General features: G+C 36.2%; 4 protein-coding genes across 10 annotated transcripts; 3 read left to right on the top strand and 1 right to left on the bottom strand.

Annotated features, from left to right (window-relative positions):
• The first annotated feature begins 2,948 nt into the window (after positions 1-2,948).
• Positions 2,949-4,319, top strand: LOC120002685 (protein BIG GRAIN 1-like E). Its single transcript, XM_038851451.1, has one exon. It carries the CDS (start codon positions 3,149-3,151, stop codon positions 4,076-4,078), a length of 930 nt encoding a protein of 309 aa, XP_038707379.1. The 5' UTR covers positions 2,949-3,148; the 3' UTR covers positions 4,079-4,319.
• Positions 4,320-7,178: 2,859 nt separating this feature from the next.
• LOC120001458 lies at positions 7,179-16,882 on the top strand. 5 transcript variants are annotated; one of them, XM_038849802.1, is made up of 13 exons: positions 7,179-7,386; positions 8,914-9,021; positions 9,116-9,247; positions 10,199-10,486; positions 10,956-11,103; positions 11,239-12,039; positions 12,347-13,152; positions 13,281-13,366; positions 13,450-13,668; positions 14,280-14,408; positions 15,073-15,441; positions 15,941-16,056; positions 16,228-16,882. In XM_038849802.1, the coding sequence occupies exons 1-13, from the start codon at positions 7,282-7,284 to the stop codon at positions 16,344-16,346; spliced, it is 3,426 nt and encodes a 1,141-aa protein (XP_038705730.1). In that variant the 5' UTR covers positions 7,179-7,281; the 3' UTR covers positions 16,347-16,882. The 5 variants fall into 5 exon arrangements, with proteins under 5 accessions (XP_038705730.1, XP_038705728.1, XP_038705729.1 ...); XM_038849800.1 differs by having other exon boundaries at positions 10,121-10,486; XM_038849801.1 differs by having other exon boundaries at positions 10,121-10,486; positions 10,956-11,061; positions 16,228-16,881.
• Positions 16,883-17,645: 763 nt separating this feature from the next.
• On the top strand, positions 17,646-19,896 carry LOC120002881 (cytochrome b5-like). The gene is made up of 3 exons (XM_038851736.1): positions 17,646-17,921; positions 19,231-19,297; positions 19,448-19,896. Exons 1-3 carry the CDS (start codon positions 17,835-17,837, stop codon positions 19,666-19,668), a joined length of 375 nt encoding a protein of 124 aa, XP_038707664.1. The 5' UTR covers positions 17,646-17,834; the 3' UTR covers positions 19,669-19,896.
• Positions 19,897-20,520: 624 nt separating this feature from the next.
• On the bottom strand, positions 20,521-24,914 carry LOC120002879 (folate synthesis bifunctional protein, mitochondrial). Of its 3 annotated transcripts, none has more exons than XM_038851735.1 (4): positions 24,682-24,914; positions 24,375-24,491; positions 23,762-23,877; positions 20,521-22,290 (listed from the first exon to the last, which is right to left on the bottom strand). In XM_038851735.1, the coding sequence occupies exons 3-4, from the start codon at positions 23,826-23,828 to the stop codon at positions 20,822-20,824; spliced, it is 1,536 nt and encodes a 511-aa protein (XP_038707663.1). In that variant the 5' UTR covers positions 23,829-23,877; positions 24,375-24,491; positions 24,682-24,914; the 3' UTR covers positions 20,521-20,821. The 3 variants fall into 3 exon arrangements, with proteins under 3 accessions (XP_038707663.1, XP_038707662.1, XP_038707661.1); XM_038851734.1 differs by having other exon boundaries at positions 24,375-24,488; XM_038851733.1 differs by lacking the exon at positions 24,682-24,914 and having other exon boundaries at positions 24,375-24,638.
• Positions 24,915-25,474: the final 560 nt, after the last annotated feature.

Genomic DNA, 25,474 nt, shown 5'->3' with positions numbered 1-25,474 from the left:
TGGATATCGGGCGTTGCTATAGTAAAAACTATAACAGGTCGTGTAGTACATTTGAGGAGCAAATGTTTTTTTTTAAAAAAAATCATACATGTGTAGTATTCGGTTTAGCAAATTTAATGAGATTTTTTTTTATTCGAAACAAAAATCAAATTCATCACGATCGAAATATCGAATGCTTTAAGTTTGCATCCAACGGCTAAAATTGTTATGTCTTTTTCATGTTAAATTTAATTTTTGTTTTGAATAAAAAATATATCTTTGGATTCGTTAGATCAAAAACTACATATAAATAATTTTTCAAAAAAAAAACACTAAAAAAAACTGAAAAAAAAAAAAACACACATTTTAATTCGTGATGTAACATAATTTTGAGAGTAAATTTTAATTACAAGTGGAACCATCTATCCCCTCCATTAGGTGGGAGTGGGTCTTGGCAATTGATTACATGGATGAACTCATGAACATGAACAAACTCGATGCCGGCGTAGACCTCGATGTAGTACATTTGAGGGACAAATGGTTTTTTTTTTTAAAAAATCATACATATATAGTATTTGATCTAACGAATTCAATGATATAGTTTTTATTTGAAAACAAAAATTGAATTTATCTTGATTGAAACATCGAATGTTTTGCGTTTGTATTAAACGGTCTAAAATTGTTATATATTTTTCATGTTAAATTTAACTTTTATTTTAAAAAAATATATATCGTTGGATTTGTTAGAGGAAAAACTACACATATACAATTTTTTTAAAAAAATATTTCTATCCCAAAATACTATTACAGTGGGGTCTGCTGTAATAATTTTACAGCAGCCCTGCCACTCGAACAAACTTCCAATGTCTCCTTAAAGTGAATACATGCCTACCTAGCTAACTATAGTATGCCCATAATAATAATAATATATAGAGATGAGGAGGAAAAGTGGTGCTAGCTAGCTAGTCATTGGTGGATAAATATGATCCACATAGTGTTTGTAAGGTACCAATTCCAAACACTAGTATTTCCTTTTCATCTTTTGGATGAGAAAGTCACTGGTAAAGATTTAGGGTTTGGGGTAAATATGATGATTGTCAACAAAACCTCAACCGAGGTGGTTAAGGCACGTACTTGAATTGTGGGTGGTACTCAAGTTCTAACATCCACTCCCGTTTATTAATGCAGAGCATCGTGATGAAATGAATGCTCTACTTGAACATGTTGATCCGAATCATGAATATCAGGATTAAGGCTTCAACACCTTATTGATTTAAACGAATACAGATAGTTGAAAAGAAGGAGGACGACTCATCTCTTCAATAATATTTCGAAATCAAAAACGAAAACTATTCTCAAGGGGTTACAATTATGGATGGCAAAAAAAACCGATCCGAGCACTATCCACAGGGTACCCGATCCGTTTAAAACCCGAAAACCGATCCTATAGGTTTTGGAAACGGTTTTGGTTTTTGTTTTCAAACCCGTTATGGTTTAGGGTCAGATTTGGTTTTTGGTGCCGGGTTTAGGGTACCCGAACCGTTTAATAAAAAGATTCATTATAGTAATAATATTATAAATCATCTATAAAGATATACAACTAGCATATTAAATTATAACATGATAAAGCACATTAAAACGTATATATTTATAGAAGCATACTAATAAAACTATAAATTAGACTAATTTGAATTATAAAATCATAATTAATATAAATCATACTCAATATTAATTTATATTAATATAATCTTCAAATAAAAAAATTAAAAAATTAAAAGTTAAATGGTAAACGGATACCCGATGATAAACGGTTATGGAACAGTTCCGGTTTTGGAAATTTAAATGGTTTTTTAAATGGTTTTGGAACGGTTTTGGTATAGAGTATATTAAATGGAAACGGTTTTGGTATTTTATAAATGGAAGGGTACCCGACCCGTTGCCATCCCTAGTTACAATCTTAAATAATATGAAAGTCAAAATCTTAAAATAACTTGAAAGAAAACCAAATAATAAAATTGTTACATAAAGCAAAATATCAGAATAACACTAAATTGTGGATTTAGAGGCTTAAACAATGAAATTTGACCAAAAACCAATGCATACAATATAGCAAAGTCACTTGTTTCAAATCAATCGCACCGTTTAGAATCAACCATGCGATTTTCAGCTAAATATGAAACCCTTAATTAAAAGTTTGGTCTGGTTAAGAAGTCTTACTACGGAGATTAGGACAAAATTAAATACGAGTAATCTTTTTCAACTAACTACACCCAATTTACTAGTAATAATTTCTTTGATAACTCCTACTTGCTCATATTGTCACCAATGAGAGATGAAGACAGTTGTGTGGAAGAGTTTTCATCATCAAATCCCAATAAACGACAAAAAGTAACAAAATTCAATTATCTTCATCAAACTTTTCCCCACATCCTGCCATGATAAATCTAACAATATAAAGCAAAATAGATATTGCTGGAGGGGGGGGCCTAACAATTGAGTCAATTACATATCATAACAAACAAAATTACTTTTTCCCCACTTTTAATTATCTAAAGATTCCCAATAATTCAAGAGTGACTAATTCTATGTAATTAAGCTGTCAAAAGGATGTTCTACTCATTTATAATGATATGCCATCAAACCTCAGCCTGTGTTGTAACAACCCGTTCTTCTACACAAGTAGCATTTTCTCTGCTTTGAACTAATTCACACTGATCCAGACGACTTTGTCTTCCCATCTCTAGCACTAACCCATATTAGTTTGAGATTAGGAAAAACGTTTGTTACTAGTTAAGAAAGTTTTGACCTTTTATATTTCTACACTTCATTTCTTCTCTTGCCGATGTGGGATTTAGAGCATTAAGTCATCTGGCCACTTGATAGATTATCCAACACCACCTAACTTGACATTGCAGAGCCTTATGGCCCCGCACACTCAAATCAAGTGCTACATGTATAGTGTGTAGTACATGCCCATAAATCTTAATTGCCCAACATCCACTTGAAATCTAATTCCACTCAAACATATTTTACAACTTTAGAATCCAAGGAAACAAAGCTCTCCCACTACTCCCAATCATTCCACAAAAACCATCTATTGCAATCTCTCAATAAATACATAACAGTCAACCACAACTTCCACATATAGTCCCAATATCAATCTCCAATCATGTCCACCAAAGGAATTCAAGACCAACCCTCCAAATTATACAACAAGAAGTCCTCCTTCCATGGTAGAAATGGTTCTGATGAGCTTGATGTGTTTGAGGCTGCAAGGTACTTCTCTGGTTACAATGAAGCTCATCAACAAGTCTACAATGTCACAACAACTAATTACACTCAGAGGAGCATGAGAGGAGGAAGAATAAGCTTAGATGTACCAATGATGGCTAGAAAGTCTCTCCCACAAGACCCTAATTACAAGATTGATGTTCATCAAAAGCAGCAGCAAGACAAGAAATACAAGCAACCAAGCTCACCAGGAGGCAGGCTTGCTAGTTTCTTGAACTCTCTATTTAACCAAACTGGGTCTAAGAAGAAGAAGAAATCATCAAAGTCAGCCACACAATCCATGAAAGACGAAGATGATCAAAGTCCCAATAGTATGAGGAGGAGGAGGAGGAGCAGCATTAGCCATTTTCGAAGCTCGAATGCGACATCAGCTGATACAAAGTCCCTGTATTCTTCTTCAAGCTCTGGTTTCAGGACTCCCCCTGCTAACTATGCACAAACACCCATCAAGAGCTTAAGAAGCTTCTTTGATCACAAGCAACTAGTTGTGCCTTCTCAAGTGTGTGTAAGACCCACAATTGGGAAATTGATCAACCATGATCATCATCAACTTCACAGGAGGAGCCAAGATTTGTATGAGAATAAGGTAAAATTCAGCAATGGATCTACAGAGCAGAAGGAGCAGTTGAGGAAGTTGGATGATGTGGGAGATGATGGAGCAGAGAGTGATTCAAGCTCTGATTTGTTTGAATTGGAAAACTTTGATTTGGGTTTCTACTCAAGTGGACTACCAGTGTATGAGACTACTCATATTGACACCATCAAGAGATCAGCACCACCAATCACCACTGGCGCTGTACGAGCTTGAGATTGTCCGAAGACATGTTAGGTTGGGTGGTTCCTCGATCACCAAAACAATCAAGAGATTTGTGGATTAATTTGCAATATTTCTTGGATTTAAAGGTCTATTAATTTTTTTTTTCCCTTTTAATGCATGTACAATTTGGAATGTTTTTAGTTGTCTTTTATGTTCTTGTAGAGGCAATCTTGTGAGTTGTAAGGATATGATTTAGATGGAGTGGCTGGGTTGCTTAGATTTTACCCCTAAATTAGGTGCTGGACAAATTAAAGTATTGTGACCCCATGTCAATTATTACATTTATCTTTCACCCTTTTCACTTTAGACAAGGAACACGCTAATACTAAATTACAATTAATATATTTTCCAACACTTTTTCACTTTAGACAAGGAACATGCTAATACTAAATTACAATTAATATGTTTTCCAAGTTGACGCTCTATGATTTACTAAAAGCCTATTTCGTCCGAATCCGCTGCGCCAAACAGGTGCCAAATGCCAATGGATTCACTGATAAAAAGAAGTTCCTCCCATTGGGAGCTTCTTGACAGCGGTTTCGTTGTCAAGATTTTTTTTTAAAAAAATGACATGGGTTCCAAACACCTAACACCTCAAAGCCTCTGAAGATTAGACATTTTCCTTAAGCGTTAATTTTTAGTTCGCCAAACACCTTACATTATATTCCAGAACTTTAAACTCAACATTTTTTTTTCACTATCATTGAAAATCAATCTAACCGTCTATCAAACGCACCCTAAGACATTTTGAGAGAGTGAAACAATCCAAGTACGTAGCGTTTTGAAAGCTGGATAAGTAAGAGGATCGGACTATATTGGACCAAAATGGTACACAATCCAAAAGTGGGATATAATCTAGTACATTAATGTTGTTGTCTAGTCCTATTCAATCCCTTGTGCCAAACACAATTACATTGTTTTTGGATATAATCTAGTACATTGTTGCTGTCTAGTACATTAGGCCACCTCCAATAGATACTGTAAATTGGAATCTACTGTAAAATTAGAGTATTATTTATAGTTTTTGACCCAAAAACAAGCTTCAGCAGATATTGTAGTAAAACTGTAAAACTGTATATGTGAATAGTGAAACTGTGGATGTCTAGTTTTACTGTAGAATACTGGGTCCAATATTTTAATAAAAAATATTCATTTGTTTTGCCTATTTTATTTCTCTATTTTTTTATCGAGTTCTATCATTCTATGTACTCTTGTCTCTCATGCAACGGCGCACTTGATGCGTAGATGATCCGATACCGCCATTGGTGTCTCACCGATTGACTCTCACCGTCCAGTTGCCTCTCTCAACTATTTTACCATCGCGATGCTAGGCCCCCAAAAAAGCTCTTCAATTTCCACCAGGATTCCAGGCTTTCTAAAAGTCTCCCATTTGGTAATTTCTGTTCTATTTGGTTCTTTATTTGGGTCATTTGTTATTGATGATTTGTTTGAATGAGGGATTTGTAAAGATAGATTGATTTTTGTCTTCTGAGAAGCTTAAAGAAATTGATATTATGATAATTGATTCGATCACTAAACACAATGAACTCATCCGGTGACAAACTTTTGCATTTCTTTGCGTTCTCGTTTTGACCAGCAATATTACTAGTATCAACACAAAATCACTACTTCTACTAGTATTGATTTAAATGTTAATGTCATTTGATTTAAATGTAAAAGGGATTGAGGTTAAATGATAAAAATTGATTGTATATAAACGATTACTTAAGAGATTTAGAATATCTGTTACGTGGTGTTACTGTTAGAGAAACTGTAAATATGTGAAAAGTGTACATTTACTATAAATTTAGAGATTCTAGTAAAAGTATCTGTTGTGGATGGTCTTAGAGGTGACATATTCCGTCCTTTATATGCATGAATGGAAGTATAAATATGTGGTGTATGAGGTCCTGTAATTAAGGGGAACTATATATAAATAGTTAACAAGTGACGTGCAGGCCTTAATCTACACAAGATTGCACTTCTGTAAAGCCAAACTCAATCATTATGAATTTGAATCTAATACTGTATACTATTACAGGCTACTTGTATGGCATGTGAGGAGTTTCCTATGTGTAAAATTGGTCGTCCATGCAATGATAAAATTGGAGCCTACATGAAGAATGGTTGTTGTTTTGTTAACCACTTCACGATAAGTTAACTCTCCTGATTCAGTGCGTAAATTTTTTTTATCCGAGGTCAAAATTTTGATTCTAAATTACATACACCACTATTTCCGAGTAGTTTGCATTGGGTCTCGGTCCAACTAACTGTCGAGCTGGCTTTATGCGTATGCAACTAATTCTTGAAAAATTAATATATCTACAAACTTTTTTATGGGTGAGACAAAGTTATGTGGAAAAAATAGCTGGAGTTTTTTTTTTTTCCTCTTTTAATTAATTTTATTTCCAAAGTTTCCAAACATATGTTGATATGTATACTCATCCACTAAAATAAAAGGAAATATGGACTTCGATTTTTTTTTTTAATTTTGAATTCGCTTATAAAAAATAATTTCGAAAGGATCAACAAACAGTATGTACCCAATAACTTATAAAATAGTTTTTTTTTTTTTCTAAATATAAACTCTACCAAATGGACCTAAGTTATCTACGGAGGAATACTATGAGCCCATCCATATGCAAGTGAACCGTTAGTTGAACGACAATCACATTACATATAAGGGATCACCCACCCATTAGGTCGTCGATTCAAATTCTCCCCTCCTCAAACCCCTGTTAAAAAAAAAGAGTCCACCCATATGTATATATAATTATATATAGGTAAACTTCAGTCATACCTCTAAATTTACTAAAAATATCCCAATTTTTATTGATCACCCCTGTAAAGATCAGTTGACGGGGTGTCCTTAGTAAACTTAGGGGTGTGACTAAAGTTTTCATTATATATAACACTAAGTGGGCTCAAGGGCCCAAAGCTACACGAAGTGAATGTAAAAAGTTGTTACCAAGCAATAGGATTCCACCTGCACGGAGGACCGTCACCTACAAGTGAGGACAACCTATGCTCTCATTTTAAAACTATTAATTGAGCTTGTGGAGGGAAGATAATAAACCCATCAAAACTCCATTTCTCCTTTTCGCTCCCGCCATTTAATCGGCTCTTTTGTTGTGTTCGCTTAGGGTTTTATCGATCTATCGGCGTTTCTCTCTCCCCAAAAACTTTACTCATCAATGGCGAAATCGGAAGAAGAAGAAAAACCCGACAGTCTCGAAATAGTTTCAATCGGATCGCTCTACAGTGGACCATGGAACAAGAAGTACTGGAGCAGCTCCAGGGTTCGAGTTCTATCTCTCATATCTTTGATTATAAATGCACCTCACACACTGCAGATGATATAATTTTTAAATTGAAGTTATGTCTAGTAAATTCCGATCGTGATAGGATTGACCAATATGTTGGGTGAACACTTTGTTTTGAAGTGTAATCAGCTACTGAAAGGGTAGACAAACTGTGAATCATTTATCAGGGTTTGAGCTGCGGCTAAATTAGGTTTTAAATTGTGGAGGTACTTCTATTTGTCCTTTGGATGTTGCAAATTATGGTTTATAAAATGTGAAATTTACCTTCTAGGGCTAGGATTTGAAAAAGCGAATAACGGTAAGGATTGTGTAACAAGTTGCTATAATTTTTGAGCTGGTCCATGGGAGTATTGTCAGCATTGATGCCATTTGAAATTTGTTGTAAATATGTCAACATTTGAAATCCACTGTACATCATGCTTGTTTATATGAATGCCATTTTTTTTTTCTTCTTTGACAAAGATTAGGATTCAATCGTGGCCTTTAGGCAGGGTGGTGAGGAGCTTGAGATAAATTTATGTTGTATTCTTAATATAATGCTTATGCTTCCTTAGCATTGCCATTTACCAATAAATTTATGTTTTATCAATACGACTTCAAAGAGGTCAGATGCTGAGGAAGATAGATATTCTGCATGCAAGAACAATTTTAGTTGGAATTTCAACTCTGAATCCATTTCAGGAACAGCAGCAATGGTATTCTTAAATAGAAAGTTGTACTCTCTTCAAGAAAAAGTTATAACAAGTATCAAGAAAAAAGGTCATGCGTGCTCAACGAGAATACATGATGTGAGTTTCGTACAAATTGACAAATCGTGCTAAATAAATGTAACAGCTGTGAGTTTCATACAAAATCCATTTTGGGGATTAATATAGTTCTAACCGGTTTACCATTTGATATACATTTTTCTTTGCTTTTGGAAAGTTAATGCGGATGCATTTGATGCTGATTGTCCTTGGGGTAAGCTTTGATCTTTGGTCTAACAGTGAAAATAGCTTTTAAGCTGAAAATACTACTAAAATCCCCCAAGCATTTTTAGTTTTCATTGGTCAGTAGTAAAAGTTATCAGCCTTTTGGGAGAGTCCTTTCCTTCTACATGTACTAAATGCACATGCACTAACACCAAGGTACACACAAGCGCACACATATAGGCTTAAATCAACAACAATTGAAAAAAGGTTTCAGGTTCTTGATGTTTTCTGTTTTCTTATTCACTTTATAATGATTAAATTTTTGTAGATCCATGAGAATGATTTTGAAGATTGAATTAGCTTTGATTGATAGTTGATTAATGAAGTGAAGGTATATGCGACGTAGCTTTTGACTAAGTTTCTAATTGCATGATTAGTAATGACTTGGAAGCTGGGTCTTTCCTAAGAAAATTGGAAGCTGGGTCTTTTTCCTAAGAAAGTTGGAAGCTGTGCATAGGAGTTACTGATATGGCTGTCACATCACATATTCTGTAATTCTCCCAACTGACAGAATTCTATTCATGTACTTTAGGGTAAAGATCGCTATCCTTATCCTGTTGGATACCATGCTGCTCAAGGTCATCATGGGAGCACATATCAGCTGGAAATCAGTGAAGGTCTAAAAGGGCCTTTATTTATGGTTTGTAGCTCAGCTTCATAGCTATCAACTTCTGATTCTGGTTGGATTTAACTGAAGTCAAACCAAGCTAATCAACACTTTTGTATTTCTGTAGATCACTTCTCCCACAGGAGATTCATTTTCTGGGCAGACTCCAGATATTGCATGGAATAAATTTCAGAAGAAAGGTTGCCTCGTGAAGATTTGGCCTGGAAAGAGATTTTCATGCAAGATAGATGGTTCAGAGGTAGATCCTAGAGTGTTCTATTAAAACTTTAGTTTCTTGATTTATTTAGTTTACATCTCTGTTCTTGAGTCAAGACATTAGCCTGACAAGCACCTCATGTGGTGGTATGCTCTTGTCTTGGCCACCCTGGTGTATGTGAAGGGAGTCAAGGAACCCCTTATGCAGGCTATGACATTTTTTGGGTCCCCAAGGAATCATTCCTTCCATAGCTTCTGTTACTCATTGCTCATAGCTAATGGAACTGATCCTTCATTTAGGGAACAATATCTATATATAACTTTTGTAGAGTCACGTATAAGAAACAATCTTTTTACAATTTTTTTTTTAAAATTTTGATAATTTCCGTGCAAGAAATGCTTTCTTTCTGCTCCCAAACATTATCTGCCAGAAAAGAAGTACTGGATATTTTATTTTTGGTTTGAAGTAATCAAAGTAATATGGCATAACTAAATTTCTTTTGATGCTCCCATCATCTTCCTGGTCCAACTATTTTATTTATCATAAGTTAATTTTGCTTGGTTTCTAAGCTTTTGATTTCTGAGATATGATGTCCTCAATGTTTATTCAAGTCCCACTGCAAGGAAGTAAGCATAACCCATAGAAAAACACCAGACTTTTAGCTTAATGCCTTAATCAGTGAGAATGACACCCTTGAAGAGTACATTGTGGAAGTCCTATCTCAGTATTGCAGATGTTTTTGAAATTTGAGTTGCTTGGAATTTAGATGATATCGTAGCTATTTCAACTTATGATTTCTGTCTATAATGTTATGGTGATAATTTCTTGGCCACGCATTGTGCAAATGGATAGGACCTAACATCATGAATTGTACTACGCTAAATCATATTCCCTTTTTTTGCATGCATTGTACAGTTTTTTGGGTTCAAAAATCCTTTAGTCCAGAGATTACTTCGGGAACTTGTAGCTAATGTCAGTGGAACAACTGAACAGAGCTTGCCATCTTCCAGTTTCTGCAATGTAACTTCAACAGATGAGCACGATAATCGATGCCTAGATGCTTGTACATATCCCAATTTACTTCCATACTCAGCAATACCAAGGGTTACAGGAAAGAGAAGTAGGAAACCTGAAAATATGAAGTCAAAGTCAGTTACTCACCTGAAAAGATCCAGACCTCAAGAGAAAGCTCTTCCCACTGTTGATGAGAACGGGGTTGCTAGTTCAGGAAAGTTCAGATTTACTAGTGCAGGCAACAGTACCAGTACAGAGGAAAAACCTGTAAGAACTACTGCCCTAAACTTGTAGATTAGACAACTCTTACATGTAACCTTGTGATGTTTGCATGCTTTCTTCTATGTATTATATGTAAGAATTGCTGCCCTGAACCTGTAGAGTAGATGAATCTTACATGTAATCCTGTGATGTAGGTATTGCTTTGATGCAATATCTGAGTCGCAAGTTCAAAATACTCGAAACAATCTCCACGCACCGTGAGGCTTTGAAAGTATGCTGAAGCTGCTGTTATTGACAGCTTACTTTGACAAATTCTGTAGAACTCGCCCTTCCCTGTCCCTGCTTCCACCACCTGAGCCTTGTGTCGTAGAATTGTTAAAAATGTTTGGTTTTGGGAATCAGATCTTGCTTCTGTATGATGACGTGGCGGATAATTAATTTCAACATATGCAGATTTTTTTTTGTGTAGAATTAATATATTCAAAAATCAAGAAACGTTCTTAATTTCTAACAGTTATATAGGTCACAAGATATTAATCTGCAAGAGTTCAGTTCTCCAATAGCAATGGGAAATGAAGATGGAGATGAGCCAGTTCCCAAAAACTCTCCTGGTTTATGTGGTATGAATCTTTGTGCCCCTGACACCTTAGATTCTGGGCAAGGTATTCCTTAACTTCGTCCTTATTCGCATGCTACTGATGCTAGTCTTGCTAGTTTTGATTGCCCAAGCTCTTGCTCTCCATTGTAGATGAAGTTTGATTAGTCTGTCATTCACAGTTTATGGTAATTTAATGCAGATACTATGAATTCTGCTCCAAGAATCAGGGGTCAAATTACTTGCAATGAGAAGTTGGAAATCAATGAAGGCGATATAGTTTTTTCTGAAGCACAGATAACTGAATCACATGAAGAAGTAGGCACATCTGTTTCAAACATGAGTTCTGGAAAGGGCGGTTCTGATTCAGTTGACCAGGAGATGGTCAAGTTAATGATGACAGTCTTGCTCCCTCAAGCGATTCCATTGCTCAAGAAGAATCCAAAAAAGAAAAAGAAGTCTGCCACCACCTCGGAGAGTATTACCTGTAGGCCAACATCTGAGAAGGGAAATGAAAAACCTCAATATTTCACTGATGCTCAGCCTCCCACTATAGATCTTGGTTCAGTTGTTCCTGCTTTCGAACATGCGAAGTCAGTTGTTCTTGACAGTTATGAAGATGAGTCCAGGGATCATGTTGACCAGCTTGAAATTTCTTTCAGAAGTGCTAATCAAACTAGTTCCTATAATGACAGTCATCCCAATACTGAGGAACACTTTGTTAGTGCAGATATCAAGGAGTTATCGATTTGTCATGTTGAAACTTGTGGGAATAAAGAAATTTTCTGCAATGATGAAGTGCACATGACAATGAGTGAAAGACATATCAAAGCTGATGTACTGATGTCTGATACTTGTTCAGGTCTTCTTTCTCCCAAAAAGAGATGTTTATACGAAGAAAACCAGGACCAGACTGTTTGTTCTAATTTAGAAGAAAATCTGGGAGACATTGATATCCGTTCTGAGGAAAAAGAGCTCAAGTGCACACCAGAATCTACTGAAGGTAATTAAGCGCAACCTTTCCTGTAACTATATATTTAGTACTCACTTGGCATTCCCATAACTATAAGGGAAGCACCCATGTTACTACCCGTAAGTTATCTGTACGAGTCTACATTGGACCTCCTATTCAGAAAGAGCATATTTATTAACTTTTGCAAGAGATGAATATTTATCATAAAATACCAAAGAAAGGGAAAAGAAAGGGAATTCTCTATGTCTACAGATAAAAGTTTCAGATTTCCATATCCTAGGTTTTGTTTTTTGTTAAGAATTATCTTCTAATGCATAGGTTGGTTATGTTTCCGCAGGTAATGATAAAAATAATGTGAATACTAATTGTATGGAAACTTCTATCCAATCACCAAGGAAAATTTTAAATGTTGAAATAGGGGTTCTTGAAATGGACCGTGCATCTTTAACTGAACTTCCATCCAAAGTATATACTAGAAAGAAACTTCGGAACAAAGATGGTGTAACGAGAAATTTCGTAGCTCCACTGGCGGCAAGTAGCAAGCGCAGAAACTTTGATGATGGCCCAGACCTTGAAACAATGGAATCACCATGCGCATTTGAAAGTCACCAAATTACTAGTACTGACAAACCTTATACAGGCGATATACTTGGTGCTGAAGTGATGCTTGGGGAACAATCCCATAGTCTGCAAGTAGAAAAGACTACTACAGATTCCAAAGCTCTGTTGAACAACGTGGTACTTGTTTCTCATCATAGTAAACTGGAGCTTCCAGAGCTTGGAACTTCCCCATCATTTCAGAAAGAGGGAACGTCTTTTTCTGACAATAGCATGTCAGTTGCTGGTGAAGTTCAAGCAAGTTTGGATTTGAAACTTGATAGTAAACTGGAGCTTAAAAATGAACTAGAGGGAAAGGTTGACCTCATCGGATGCTATTTGCACCCCTTGCCTGTTACATCTCTATTGTTGAGAACAAAAGGGAATAGCATCTACATTTGTGTTTTATGTGGCCTTCCCAAGGATAAAAACAGAACCCTCTTTTCTTATGAGTTAACTACTAGAGAATCTGAGCTAGGATTCCCTTCTTTTGTTGGTCACACATCAGTAACACTACCATTTTCAATAGAAAACTCCGACAAAGCGGTAGGTTTTTTTTTGTTTGTATTTCTCCTCAGTTTTTCTGGTTTTCTTTCTTTTCTCCCTTAATTTCTTTGTTGGCTTGCATATGGTTTATTTACATACTCTGTATCTCTTTTGTTTCTCTTCAATAGATTGCACATGAAAGATCAGTTTTGCAGTTCACTCCAGATGGGCAGTGCATTGTTTTACTTGACAGTATAAGAACACCGTACTGCAGGTTGACTACTTTAGCTTTATTTTATGCAGGAAATTTTTGGAGTGGTAAAATTATGAGTTGTAACTTCCCATGAATGCTCTCAGGGAAGGGAAACTAGATTGTTGGTGCTCAACATGTTCACCGGAATGTTTTGAGGACAATGCTGTGAAAATTGTGCAAATAAAGGCTGGTTACGTTTCAGTTGTGACGAAATTGAGAACAGTGGAAAATGTGCAGCTTATATTGGCATGTGAACCTAGTCATCTTATTGCTGTTGGTGAGAGTGGGAGACTGCAAATTTGGGCTATGAATTCAACATGGAGGTAAAGCATTCTTTCTTTTCTTTATATGATGAATTGTTTCCACTTACATATGTTCTGTTGTGTTGAACGCAAAGAACTGCCTACATAATATATATGGCCTCACACATGGCTTGACACCCGTACAATCTGAAATTCAGATGCTAGAAGCAGTCGTTGCATATTTAGTAAGTGGAGTCAGAAATGCTTGAATGCAGATATTTTTATCTTCTGATAGGTTAACCTGCATCACCTTTTTGTGATTTTTCCTTAATTGCAAAATATACTTCTTTTTCTGTGTAAACTTGGAAAATATACCTGTCCTATAGGAATTTTTTAATTTTTTTTCATGAGTGAATTGTGTCTCTCATCGCATTTGTTTATGTTCAGATATGGATTATTAATGCCTACAAATGTCTATGCAACATCTGCTGCTCAAATTTAAAAGCTGTACATGAGTTGACAAGACCTTAATCTATCTTCATGGTTTTATCTTCTTAGATGGGGTCTTAATCTTTGAATCGGTTGTCCCTGCTGTACCTGCCACTTTGCTAACGGGTTAATATTGTATTTGCTTATTCAACTTAATGGCCACTAATCTGACTATTTCATATTTCCCATCTGTATTATTGCAGTACAGCGACAGAAGAGTTTGCCATACCATCTAATGATTGCTTTTCCCCTTCAATTGTGGAGTTGAAAAGAATTCCTAAGTGCGCTTCTCTTGTCATTGGTCACAATGGTTTTGGCAAATTTACTATATGGTATGCATATTTAGCTACAATGGTTTGTATCTACCGCTTGTCATTTCAAAGTTTCTTGGTATTGCAAGTGATGGGTGTCTATACGGTTTTTCCTTGTTGCCGAGAATCGCAAAAGCTTTCTATATCACATTTCTTTGATTTAAGTCATCTAAGATTGAAGTAGATAAAAAATCCCTTGTCATAATGTGAGATATGGATTCTCAATGGAGACTTTAAAATCGTTAAACTGGTTTTGAAGATTGGCGGTAGTGTCATTTTTTCTTTCTTGCTAATTTTTGAATTTCAGCATAGATGAAACCTAATGGATTTTTTGTGCTTCTGCTTACACCATATCTTTGCATGCTATATAAAATTCCTTCATTCTGTTGTAGGCTTCTAGTAGTTTTATTATATAAAAATTTCAAGACGCTCAAGTTACAATATATTGAATTTAGACATGCAAATGAACAACAAAAATATTGCAATAGATTTGAATTTCTATGTTTTATATGTTCCTTTCTTGATGTTTTCATTGTGTTCATTTGTTATGCGAACATTTTTATGCTTTTCACCTTTTAAAATTTTAGAGTTATTATTTGAATTCTTGTAATGTGTATTTCCCTTTTTCTTTTTGTCCAAAATGAAGGAAAGAATACAAAATTGACGCTAATTCTGTCTTCCGTAGGGATATTTCAAAACGAACCTCTGTGTCAAGGTTTTCTACTCCAAGTGCTTCAGTTTTTCAAATATCTCCAATCTGTTTGTTCAGTTGGGAAAGCAAATGCTGTTTCATCAGTAATCCTACAGTGGAGGATCACATTGATGGGATCATGGCTGCAACAAATATGTGTATCTCAGGTCACAGCGAGGGGCACAACTTTCCACCAGCAGATGGGGAAGATGTTGCTGTGTGGCTTCTAATGTCAACTGCTTCTGATTCTTATGATCATCATGGCTTTGAGGCAAGTAATTGTCAAACAAATTCAGTTCGATGTTGGAGGCTTGCACTACTTGTGAAAAATATGGTGATCTTTGGCAGTGCATTGGATCCAAGGTGCTCTCTAGCTCTTTCAAGCAAACATGCAAAATGCGAATTGTTTTGGGCATGTATGCTATGTATGATGTTTGGATCACTTCGTTATAAACTTCATTTTCAATGTATGGTAAATATTTTATGATTGTTTTGCCATGGATGTCGCTACAAAAAGATAGATTTCTATACATGCTTGTAGCATATCAGGATGAAGTTTTAATTCAGACTTCAGAACACCTCTTAATAAGTGACTCATTGTTATTAGTTATGCTTCTAGCAGACTGCTTGATTAGACAAAAAGCGGTTGTAAAGAAATGAGGGAAATTGTTTTGCTGAATACCTTCCATCGATAAAGAGCAAATTGAATGCCCAATGCATTTGAAATTATAATGATTGAGAAGAGGTGTATATATGGCATCTCTTGGTGCTGTGTAGTTCACTTGAATTTCTTGAAGTTTTTGAAGATTAGATCCAAGAATTTCATTTGTTATGAGTTTGAATTGTGAAATTTATTGTGCAGAACTATTGTAATCGGTGCTTCTGCTGGTCATGGGATCACTGGTACATGTGATGGACTTGTGTATATGTGGGAATTGTCTACGGGATGTAAACTTGGTTCTTTGCATCACTTCAAAGGTCTGCTTCAATCTTGGCTGTGAATTTTTCATTGATTTGATACGTGTGTAAACACAGTAATTCCACCAATAACTGAGCATTTCTTTTCTGCCCGTTAGACATTATCAAGCAGCTCTTCATAGTCAAGTTATTATGTAGTAATTTCACTGATTTATTTTGCAATGATATCAGGTGGCAGTGTTTCTTGTATCGCCACAGATGATTCAAGTTCAAATGTCTTTGCAGTGGTTAGTGATGGAGGTCAGCTGCTTGTTTTTCACAAGTCACAAACTGCTGTTCTTCATTCTTGATATATGGATTACTTTTGGCATACTATTATACAGAAGTTCCTGTGAAGGACTTCCCCCCCTTCCCTAGCAATTGGCTAATGTGAGGGGAAAGAGACGATTTCTTTGTTTCTCCAATTGTCCTGTATGCTACACCATGAGTTCGCCAACCTTGAATTATCTACTGGAGTGTAGATCAGTACGAGTAATGCAAGTGAAAAGAATATAGGTGGCATGAGTTACAGTTACTGGATATGTTGGCAATTTGGCAGGTCATGGTTTGATTTTGTACAACTTTACAATCGCCATGCCAATTTTCAGTCGAGGATATAGGGTCCGTTTGGTAGTGCGTTGGGCTCCTGTCGAGTTGAGGCGGAAGTGGCTGCGTTGACACTTGACAGTTACAAAAGCACCATAGTTTTTTAAACTTGGAAGCATTGTGATTGGCCTTGTTAAAACCTTTATTTCCAAAACTATTGGTAAAATTGGATTCCTTGGTTCAGAATTTGTGATTATGGAAACAAGTTGAAGTTGAATTCTCTCTTATCTCAACTTTCTGTGAGCAGCTTCATATGGATTTTTAATTTTCTTTCATCTCAACGTGAATTTATTTTTCTTTCTATATTACTTAAGAATGAGTTAGAGAAGTTTTTTTGTTTTGACTATCTAACAATAAAGATTTAAAAGCACAAAAATGATCAACTAACTTGGCAGTTTTTATCAACAATGTTTGTTCATGGATGGTGATCCTTTGCAAGGCCAATTTTACGTTTTTCATGAGTATTTAATCGAATCGTCAATTAATAAATTTAAAGAGGGTAAAATATGTATAACTCATTGAAAGATAGGGTCATTTTTTATTAAAAAAAATCACTGAAAGATTTCGACTTGCATTTGGCCAACAAAAGATTCAAAAATTACTATTCAACTCACTAATACTCTCATTCACGTGTAGGCAAGGCAATTCAACAACCCAATACATTACAACAAATGAGCCTCAACACTAGTACTACTTCCATATTTGGGGCAACAACAAATAATCTCATGCTCCAATTTCATGCGTTTTCATATTGAATTTGATTTTTATTTTGAATAAAAAATATATTGTTCAGTTCATAAGACCGAACAAAATATAAATATATTTTTTTAAAAAAAAGAATGTTTTGAATCTTAAAATTTAGGACATCATTGATTTTATGAGAGAATTCATCAATATATATTCTAACGGTTATAGTTGCACGGTTGGAGGCTTTCTCAGCAGCAAAATGGTTTTGGATTTTAGTTGAGGTGAGTTGGCCCAGTCCACATGGATTGTGCCCCACGCGAATCATTCTGCTTTGGTTGGGTGTTTGTTAGGGTTGTTCACTTCCTCCCACCTCTCTCTCAGACTCTCACAGCCATTCAAGACTTCAGAGAGACAAACAGAGCAGCGAGTCAGCCGCGAATAACAGACCCGACAGAGCTATCAAATCAAAAGCTTCCAAAGAATCGGAAGAGAGAAAGAAGCCAGACATGCCGACTTTAACGAAGCTGCACACTATGCAAGAAGCTGCTGAGCATGGCAGCAAGGACGATTGCTGGGTCGTTATTGATGGCAAGGTACCAATTCTTTCACTTTATATCTTTTCTATATTTTTTTTACTTGATTGGTGGCTGAATTGGGCTAACTAGATAAATCATTATTGGTAGTCTTGTGAGTCCTTTTCCATTTGTCAGTCTCCAGAAGCGTATTTCTGGTCCAATGTCTGTTTTTTTGGGTTACGGAGTGACTTGATTTGAATAAATTGCCTTATAGCGTGAAAGCTTTATTCTTGAACAGATGATGAGTTCTGATGTCAAATTATACAATTGGGAAGGACGCAATGCCTTGTAAATTTATACATAATATAAACTGTTTAAGATGGGTTTTAACTTTTAAGCTGCTGAATGAAGATTATGTGAAGGGAAACACTTTACCAAGTTAACCTGCAGTGATCTCAGTGTAGGTCTGTTGTGGCTCTAATTATGTAGCTCATGCTCTTGATATTAGAGAATTAGTACGTCTCTTTATGCTGTGTGCGGAAATGCGTAGGATATGTAGGTATAGTCTGATTAACTAAGCTATTTAGTCAAATTATTAAGACCTGATGAATGGATGAGAAGCATATATTACCTATATACAAGAACAGATGAGATATCCAACAATTTTAGAGGTATCAAGCTTATGAGCTACTAATTGAAACTGTTGGAAAAAAGTTTTGGAACGAAGATTGAGGTCGGTATCTACGATATCCAAAAACCAACTTGATTTTATGCCGGAATGATTTACAATGGAAGCAATACTTTTATTAAGAGAACTTGTAGAAATATGTAGACAGAAGGTATAAGACCTCCATTTAGTATTTATAAAAATTGTTGAAAACATGGTCTGTTTGGGAGTGAAGTGAGTTTTGAAACTATGATGAGCTGAGGTGAGTTGCGGTGACAGAAGAAAGTGTTTGACACGTTACTAAAAATAATATGGTGAGGTAATGTTAAAATTGAATATTTTTTGTTGATATCATTTATTTTTTTAAAAACATAAATGGAGTAATATAATTCATTGGGGGCAAAATTGGAACAAAAACTCGTGTTTTGATGTAGAAAATGCTGTCAACCGTGCTGCGTTGTGAATGGAAGTAGCTCCCTGTAACTTTAGGTTCGAACTCACCGCGGTGCGGTGATACTGTAACAAACACTTTTTTGTTCAAACGCATGCATTCAATCTAAAAGCAGTGTGTTTGGCAGAAATGCACCCATGATGACAATTTCTTTGCGCAAGGCTCCCGCAGTGGGTGGGGTTAGGGATAAAAGTTGTAATGTGTCACCTTTGCTTACTCATATGATGAGTTGCATTAATGTTTGAGTAAATTTCTTTTGCCAATTTCAGGTCTATGATGTGAGTTCGTATCTGGATGAGCATCCAGGAGGAGATGATGTTGTTCTTGCTGTGACTGGTATTCTTCTTTATTCTTTGATTTCTTGCAATTTTTCACTTGTTAAATACGTTCAAGATGAGGGCTGTAAACAATGATGAGCAGACAAAAACTCAACCTCATCAGCAATCCATAAGAAATAAATTCATGTGACCTGTACTTTCAATGAAGGGAAAGATGCAACAGATGATTTTGAAGATGCTGGGCATAGCAAAGAGGCAAGGGAGCTTATGGAGAAGTTCTGCATTGGTGAGCTCGACGAATCTGACCCAGCAATCCCAGAACTTGAGACTGAAAAGCTCCGCGACTTACCGACACAATACTGGGCTGTGCCACTGGCTGTCATTGGCATCTCTGTTGTGGTTGGACTCCTGTACTTGCGGAAGAAGTAGAGCAGATCATTTTGTATTGGCCATTTTTGGTGGAGAGTTGATTAAAATCTTTGAATTATTAGGAGTATAATGATTAAAGAACTGGAATTAAAATTTTGGGAGATCCAGATAACTCATGATGCACTCTGTGAGTAATACATCTAACATGATTCACATGAAGGTGATGTAGGGATATGTAATTTTTTCTAAAATATGAATGGTTCATGATCAATTTACTGCTTCTGGGTATTTCTTACGGAATTAGTTTATGTCAGTTGGTCATTTCAAATTGTGAACAAAAGAGCTTTGATTGGGATGGTGAAGTTAACTATAGTAATTCCTTGCAAAATGTGGAAGATCGTAAGTTCAATTCTCATACCCAACAATTCCAAAGTTATCCCACAAGTTCAACTCTCATACTCAGTAATTTCGAAGTTATTTTCAACACGGGCCTCGGTCCGGTCCTAACCGTTGCCAATGTGGAATGAACGGAGTTGTGTTTTGCCAACGCAGCATGCCAATCGGCCATAGAAGTGCTTCATAGAGAAGCCATAGAAGTGCTTGATGGAGAAGCCATAGGGATATACCCTCAGAAAAACAGCTTGAAAAGTATAGTAAAATAGCCATAGAAGTGCTTGATAGAGAAGCCATATGATAGGGATATCTTTTCTGTAACTCGCTTTGTAGAACAGTCTATTCCAAGATCAGTTGCAGAAAATATATCTTCTTTCATAGTAAATGAGCGTTCTACAATTTAAAAAACCTTCTCCACACATATGGTAGACTAGTGAGTCGTTCAAATCCAGCAGGAAAGTTGAACTGCCAAACAGAGGAGGTAGTCAAAGTATCATCACAGGTAATAAAACAACAAAAGGTTCAACTGAGGATGAAAATTCTGGTAGACTTGACTACAGGCAAGGCAGTAAAGCAGTGAATTACACACAAAGTTCAGGGCTATAATGTTCAGCTGAATCAGCCAAAAAAATGTTCTATATCAGCAAACTCATATTAAGAAAATGGTTCTTCAGGATTCCTGAAACCATGTATTCTACATTTCACATGGCAGCTTTATGGAGTTACACCATCAAGGCCTCAACTCGAAAAGGAAGAAACGGAAGCAAACAACCTGGCAGCTGGAGTCTTTGGAAAAGAAAAAAGATATGATGTAATGGAATCACACAATGGATCTTCTCCTTTTCAGCATTGCATCACAAAGCCTCACAGCATCTACATTACCTCTAACATTATGTACTCTCACAATATTTGCACCTCCCATAACCCCAGCAGTCACAGAAGCAATTGTTGCAGGATCTCTGTCCGTTGCATCAGGGCGAGAGCAAATTTCACCTAAAAATTTCTTTCTTGAAGGTCCAATCAACATAGGAGCATGAGACAGGGCCAAACTTCTCTTGGCAATCTCAGACCGTATGTTTGGTAACCCCATGAGGATATCCAAATTATGTTCAGTTCTTTTTGCGAATCCAATTCCTGGGTCAGTGATAATCCTCCAAGCTGGAATACCTGATAACTCTGCATCTCTAATCTGAGAATATAATTCAGAGGCAACCTCTTTACAAACATCACCATACTGTAGGTTCTCATTACTCTGCATTGTACATGGGTCTCCTCTCATGTGCATACCAATGTAAGGGACCTCAAGGTCAGCGACAACCTTGTACATGCTAGGATCCAACTGACCAGCAGATACATCGTTTACAAGATGAGCCCCATTCCTGACAGCTTCTGATGCAACTTGTGAATAAAAAGTGTCCACGGAAATAAACTTTCCATCCATTTCTGGCATATCCACAACTGCTTCTAAGACAGGAATTAACCTATCCAATTCTTCCTGAGGGGATAGCCTAGATGCCATTGGTCTTGTTGATTGTGCACCGATATCAACTATATCTGCCCCTTCTGAAATCATTGAGCGCACCTGTGACACTGCAGCCTCCACAGACTGGAACTTCCCTCCATCACTAAAACTATCTGGGGTCAAATTAAGAATGCCCATGACATAAGTTTTCTCTGCCCAGTGTAAAAAGGATTTTCCAATTGGTAAAACTCTGATTAATTCTTCCTTTCCCATCAGGGATTCACCACCTAAATTATCCCATGATTTGAAAAGTCCAGCAGAATTTGTTGCAGAAGAATGCCAGCAAGCAACTGTATCATTGTCCACATCTGATCCCAATAAATCAATCAACGGGGCCATAACAAATGGTCTCTCCCAAATTTTTTCATGGGGTACAGTTAGAATATCAGAGTGTACTCTGTACTTTCCATAGAATAATATATCCAAATCAATTGGTCTTGGCCCATACCTTACCCCTGCAGTACGACCCATGTCCTTTTCAATCTTCTTAAGCGCTCCCAACAGTTCATTTGGCCCAAGCTTTGTTGCAGCTCTGACCGCGGAGTTGAGAAAACGAGGCTGTTCAGTTACATAGGCAGGTGCTGTCTCATATAAACAACCATGTCTTGTGATGTGTATGCCAGAATTATTAATTAATTTTAGCGCTTTATTAAAATTATTAAGCCTGTCACCGACATTGCTTCCCAAAGCAATCACTACTTCCTGTTCTGGGGAATGAACCTCCACTGTGGTAGCAGGGGATGAATGGAAGAGGGAAGAAAGGGATGCTGCAATGAAGATGAAACCAGCAATGAAAGAACTGGATTTCATAAATACAGAAACTATCTTAGAGAATTTGATGCTGTACAATGTATTCCAAAATAGAATTTACACAGAAAAAAGACTCTGAACGCAAAACTCTACAATATGTCAATATCTACCCCATCACACAATCCAAACCTGACAGAGAGGCAAATAACTAAAATTGTAACCCATTGGATCATATTATTTTATATACCCCATCATATAACCTAAAACGTCACTAATTCAAGGAGAAAGCAATCAACTGTGCTCATCATCACCTTATAGATAGTTGTATTCACTAAAAAAAACACATGAAATACATTCAAATTAGAGACTTAATAGGCTTAATATTCATGAAGGTACTACATTTATCCATAAAACATAAGCGAATGGGTTCCGAGACTTGCATGCCTATGTATTCTTCCCATTTTCCTTTAATAGCAGATATCAGTTTCAGCTGATGTGAATGATATTATACACAAAAACTTGGTTCAGATTCACTGTTTTGTAAAGCTGGCAGGAGACACAAAGGAGAGGCTCAACTTACATGGAAAGACAGTTTTGAACTTAGAAAAGCTTAAGCCAATAGGTCTGCCACTTAATGTGTATAGAATCTGAACTGTATAGCACATTTTTTATGATTCTCCTGAAGTTCTATTAGCTCTGGCTTGTGATTTTCCAGTCACTCTTCCAGGGTCTTTGGAGAACCTGATGCCTCTAGTCAATTATAGCAGTTGCGCGGTTTCAATTGTAACTGCGCTTCATCCAAGTATGCAAATACATATAATGAATTTGTATGACAATTATCCATTTGCAACCAGTCTATGGTATAAGCTTCTATGTTGAACTATCTCCTTCAGCTCAGAGCACCATTGTTATTCTAGCTCATCATATTATGTACAGAAGTCGACAACATTGGTAATAATCACCTAAAGCGATACATTTACAATTACTAAGAATTTATTTTAGAACAAAACGCTCAATGGTGACCTTTTTTTTTCCTTCAATGATGCTGGTAATCATCTCTAAATGCAGTGAAATAAGACTCAGGATTGTTTATCCCATCTCCATAGAAAGGATGCAATAAGATCCTAAAGTACTACAACATTTCTATAACTCCTGTTTGATTTAAAGTTCTTTACCAAATTATATATTATTGAATGAAGTGGAACATAAGCTATTAATCCTGAGGTACTCAACTGATATGCCTTTGATTCTATTGCTGCAAGGACAACTTGTGGGCTATGGATTACAAGGGAAGGGGTTTATCAAAACAAATGAATTTAGAGAGAAACTAAGATAATCGATGAGTTCCTTTTGTGTTTTTCTATATTCTGAGTGGTCTTTAAATTTTTAAAAAAGAACAGTAATAGCTGATCGACCATTTCTCATGCTTGGCTAGTAAGAGAATTCTCATTAACATGACAAAGAAACAAACAATCGAACACAAATTACCTCTACAATGGTTTTTGGCACCACCAAACCCAGATTTAATGGGCAGAAGCTGCTTGATAATATTCATATCACAGAATACTTGAAAAGAAACCCCAACTATCACAAGCACACTGAATCTGCAAATGCACATTTATACTGGAGTGTAAGCAGCTATAACATTGCACAACAAAACGTGTGATACGACTTGCATAGTCTACATGGTTCCTAGCATTGAAAGAAAATAAAAAATACAAAAAAAACTTTCAATAAACTGTTGCTTGATACTTCTAAATCCATAAATGATTTAGCAAACCCAGGGATCATAGTGAACAAATGACAATAGATGAAATTTTCTTAAACCAGCTGATGCATTCTTTGAGGCATTTAATCAAACATGTGATGAGCAAAAAACAAAGGACACACCTAACTTTACCCTACAACAGACTACTTGTTCAGAACAATTTCCAGTCAAGAACTCTTCTAAATAATATTTTTTCTACAAATCAACAGTTAGTCACAATCCAACAAGCAGCAAAATGCAACGAACCAACAAGCTGTGCAACTTCAAAACCCATACACCATAACTGATATCACACCCAGAAAGAAAGCTCATTAAAAAAAAAAAACAACTTACAGCTAATGGTGAGAATCCATCTATATGGGCAAAGATGCACCGAAGATACACATTGATTCAAAGGGAGAACCAGACAGGGAAAGAGCTTTCCGGATGCTCGGAGGACAATTTTATCTGCTGCAGAAACGACATCGTTTAGTCCCCTTATCTTCTGAAGAAAATTCTTAACAATTTAGGATTATAAATCAAATTCAACCTAACTTCCACTTTTATAAACCTGAATCCAAATAATTTAAAATAAAAATGAATTCAATAAAATGATTAATTTAAGAAATACACAAATTAATTGCTTTATCGACGGAGTTACATTATAATCCATCCAGTCTCCTTCACTCTCTTCATTTCTAGTGTTGTCTTAAACCCCGGGAGGCATGCGACGACGTAGTGAAGAAGGCATATCCAAACGGCAAAACCCGAAGCAGTTGAAGCTTGAAAAATGGAATGTCTCCCTTTCACTCAATTCCTTTCATTACCCAGGTTCTCTCTTACTCTATTGAGCAGCTTTTGCAGGGATTGTGTTGACATAAATGGGTTTTGTGTACGCTATCTTGGTAAATGTTGAACCTTTGAAATGCAGTAAGTATATTGTTGTCATAAGTTGTGAATCCAACTGGGTTTTCCTTCTTTGAGTTTCTGCAATATGGGATTGTAGGGAAGTGTAGCTAATCATTATTGAAGAGCTAAAAGCCCTAGTTTTAACTTCACATGTGCAGGTGGCATTATAGTCCGCTGAAAAGCCTGAACCTGGTGCATTTCCAGGACTCGAGTACATTGAAAAGTAAGTGGGTGATTGCTGCTATGTCTAGAAAGAAATGTGTACAGGATTGGGCTCAGGAGGGTGCCAGTGATAATGAGGCTGTTGTGAAGAAAACAACTAGAACACTAACTGGGCGATTTTTCGTTATGCCCTGTATAGTTACTTAGTGTTTCCCACCCAACTAGCTGAGGTTTTTGATGTGGTGGTAATTCAGAATCACCAATTTTGAGGTAGTATTAATTCCATAACCCAAATTCTAGTGAAAACTTCTCTTATCAGTTTTTTTTTTTTTGTGACACAACTTATACACATGCAACAACACACACTCACAAATATGAAATAT

Source organism: Tripterygium wilfordii, chromosome 7 (assembly GCF_013401445.1).
Source record: "Tripterygium wilfordii isolate XIE 37 chromosome 7, ASM1340144v1, whole genome shotgun sequence".
In the NCBI taxonomy this organism is placed as follows: domain Eukaryota; kingdom Viridiplantae; phylum Streptophyta; class Magnoliopsida; order Celastrales; family Celastraceae; genus Tripterygium; species Tripterygium wilfordii.
The sequence above is the reverse complement of the archived record's forward strand: the minus strand, read 5'-3'. Positions and strand labels throughout refer to the sequence as shown.

Excerpts from the sequence above, each read along its gene's own strand:
- LOC120002685 (XM_038851451.1), top strand. The coding sequence starts at position 3,149 with ATGTCCACCAAAGGAATTCAAGACCAACCCTCCAAATTATACAACAAG.
- LOC120001458 (XM_038849800.1), top strand. The coding sequence starts at position 7,282 with ATGGCGAAATCGGAAGAAGAAGAAAAACCCGACAGTCTCGAAATAGTT. Across the intron at positions 10,487-10,955 it reads CCAGTACAGAGGAAAAACCT|TTATATAGGTCACAAGATAT; the intron begins GTAAGAACTACT and ends AATTTCTAACAG. Across the intron at positions 13,669-14,279 it reads GCTATGAATTCAACATGGAG|TACAGCGACAGAAGAGTTTG; the intron begins GTAAAGCATTCT and ends GTATTATTGCAG.
- LOC120002881 (XM_038851736.1), top strand. The coding sequence starts at position 17,835 with ATGCCGACTTTAACGAAGCTGCACACTATGCAAGAAGCTGCTGAGCAT. Across the intron at positions 17,922-19,230 it reads GGGTCGTTATTGATGGCAAG|GTCTATGATGTGAGTTCGTA; the intron begins GTACCAATTCTT and ends TGCCAATTTCAG. Across the intron at positions 19,298-19,447 it reads TGTTGTTCTTGCTGTGACTG|GGAAAGATGCAACAGATGAT; the intron begins GTATTCTTCTTT and ends CTTTCAATGAAG.
- LOC120002879 (XM_038851735.1), bottom strand. The coding sequence starts at position 23,828 with ATGAATATTATCAAGCAGCTTCTGCCCATTAAATCTGGGTTTGGTGGT. Across the intron at positions 22,291-23,761 it reads TGCCAAAAACCATTGTAGAG|CATCCCTTTCTTCCCTCTTC; the intron begins GTAATTTGTGTT and ends TCTTCATTGCAG.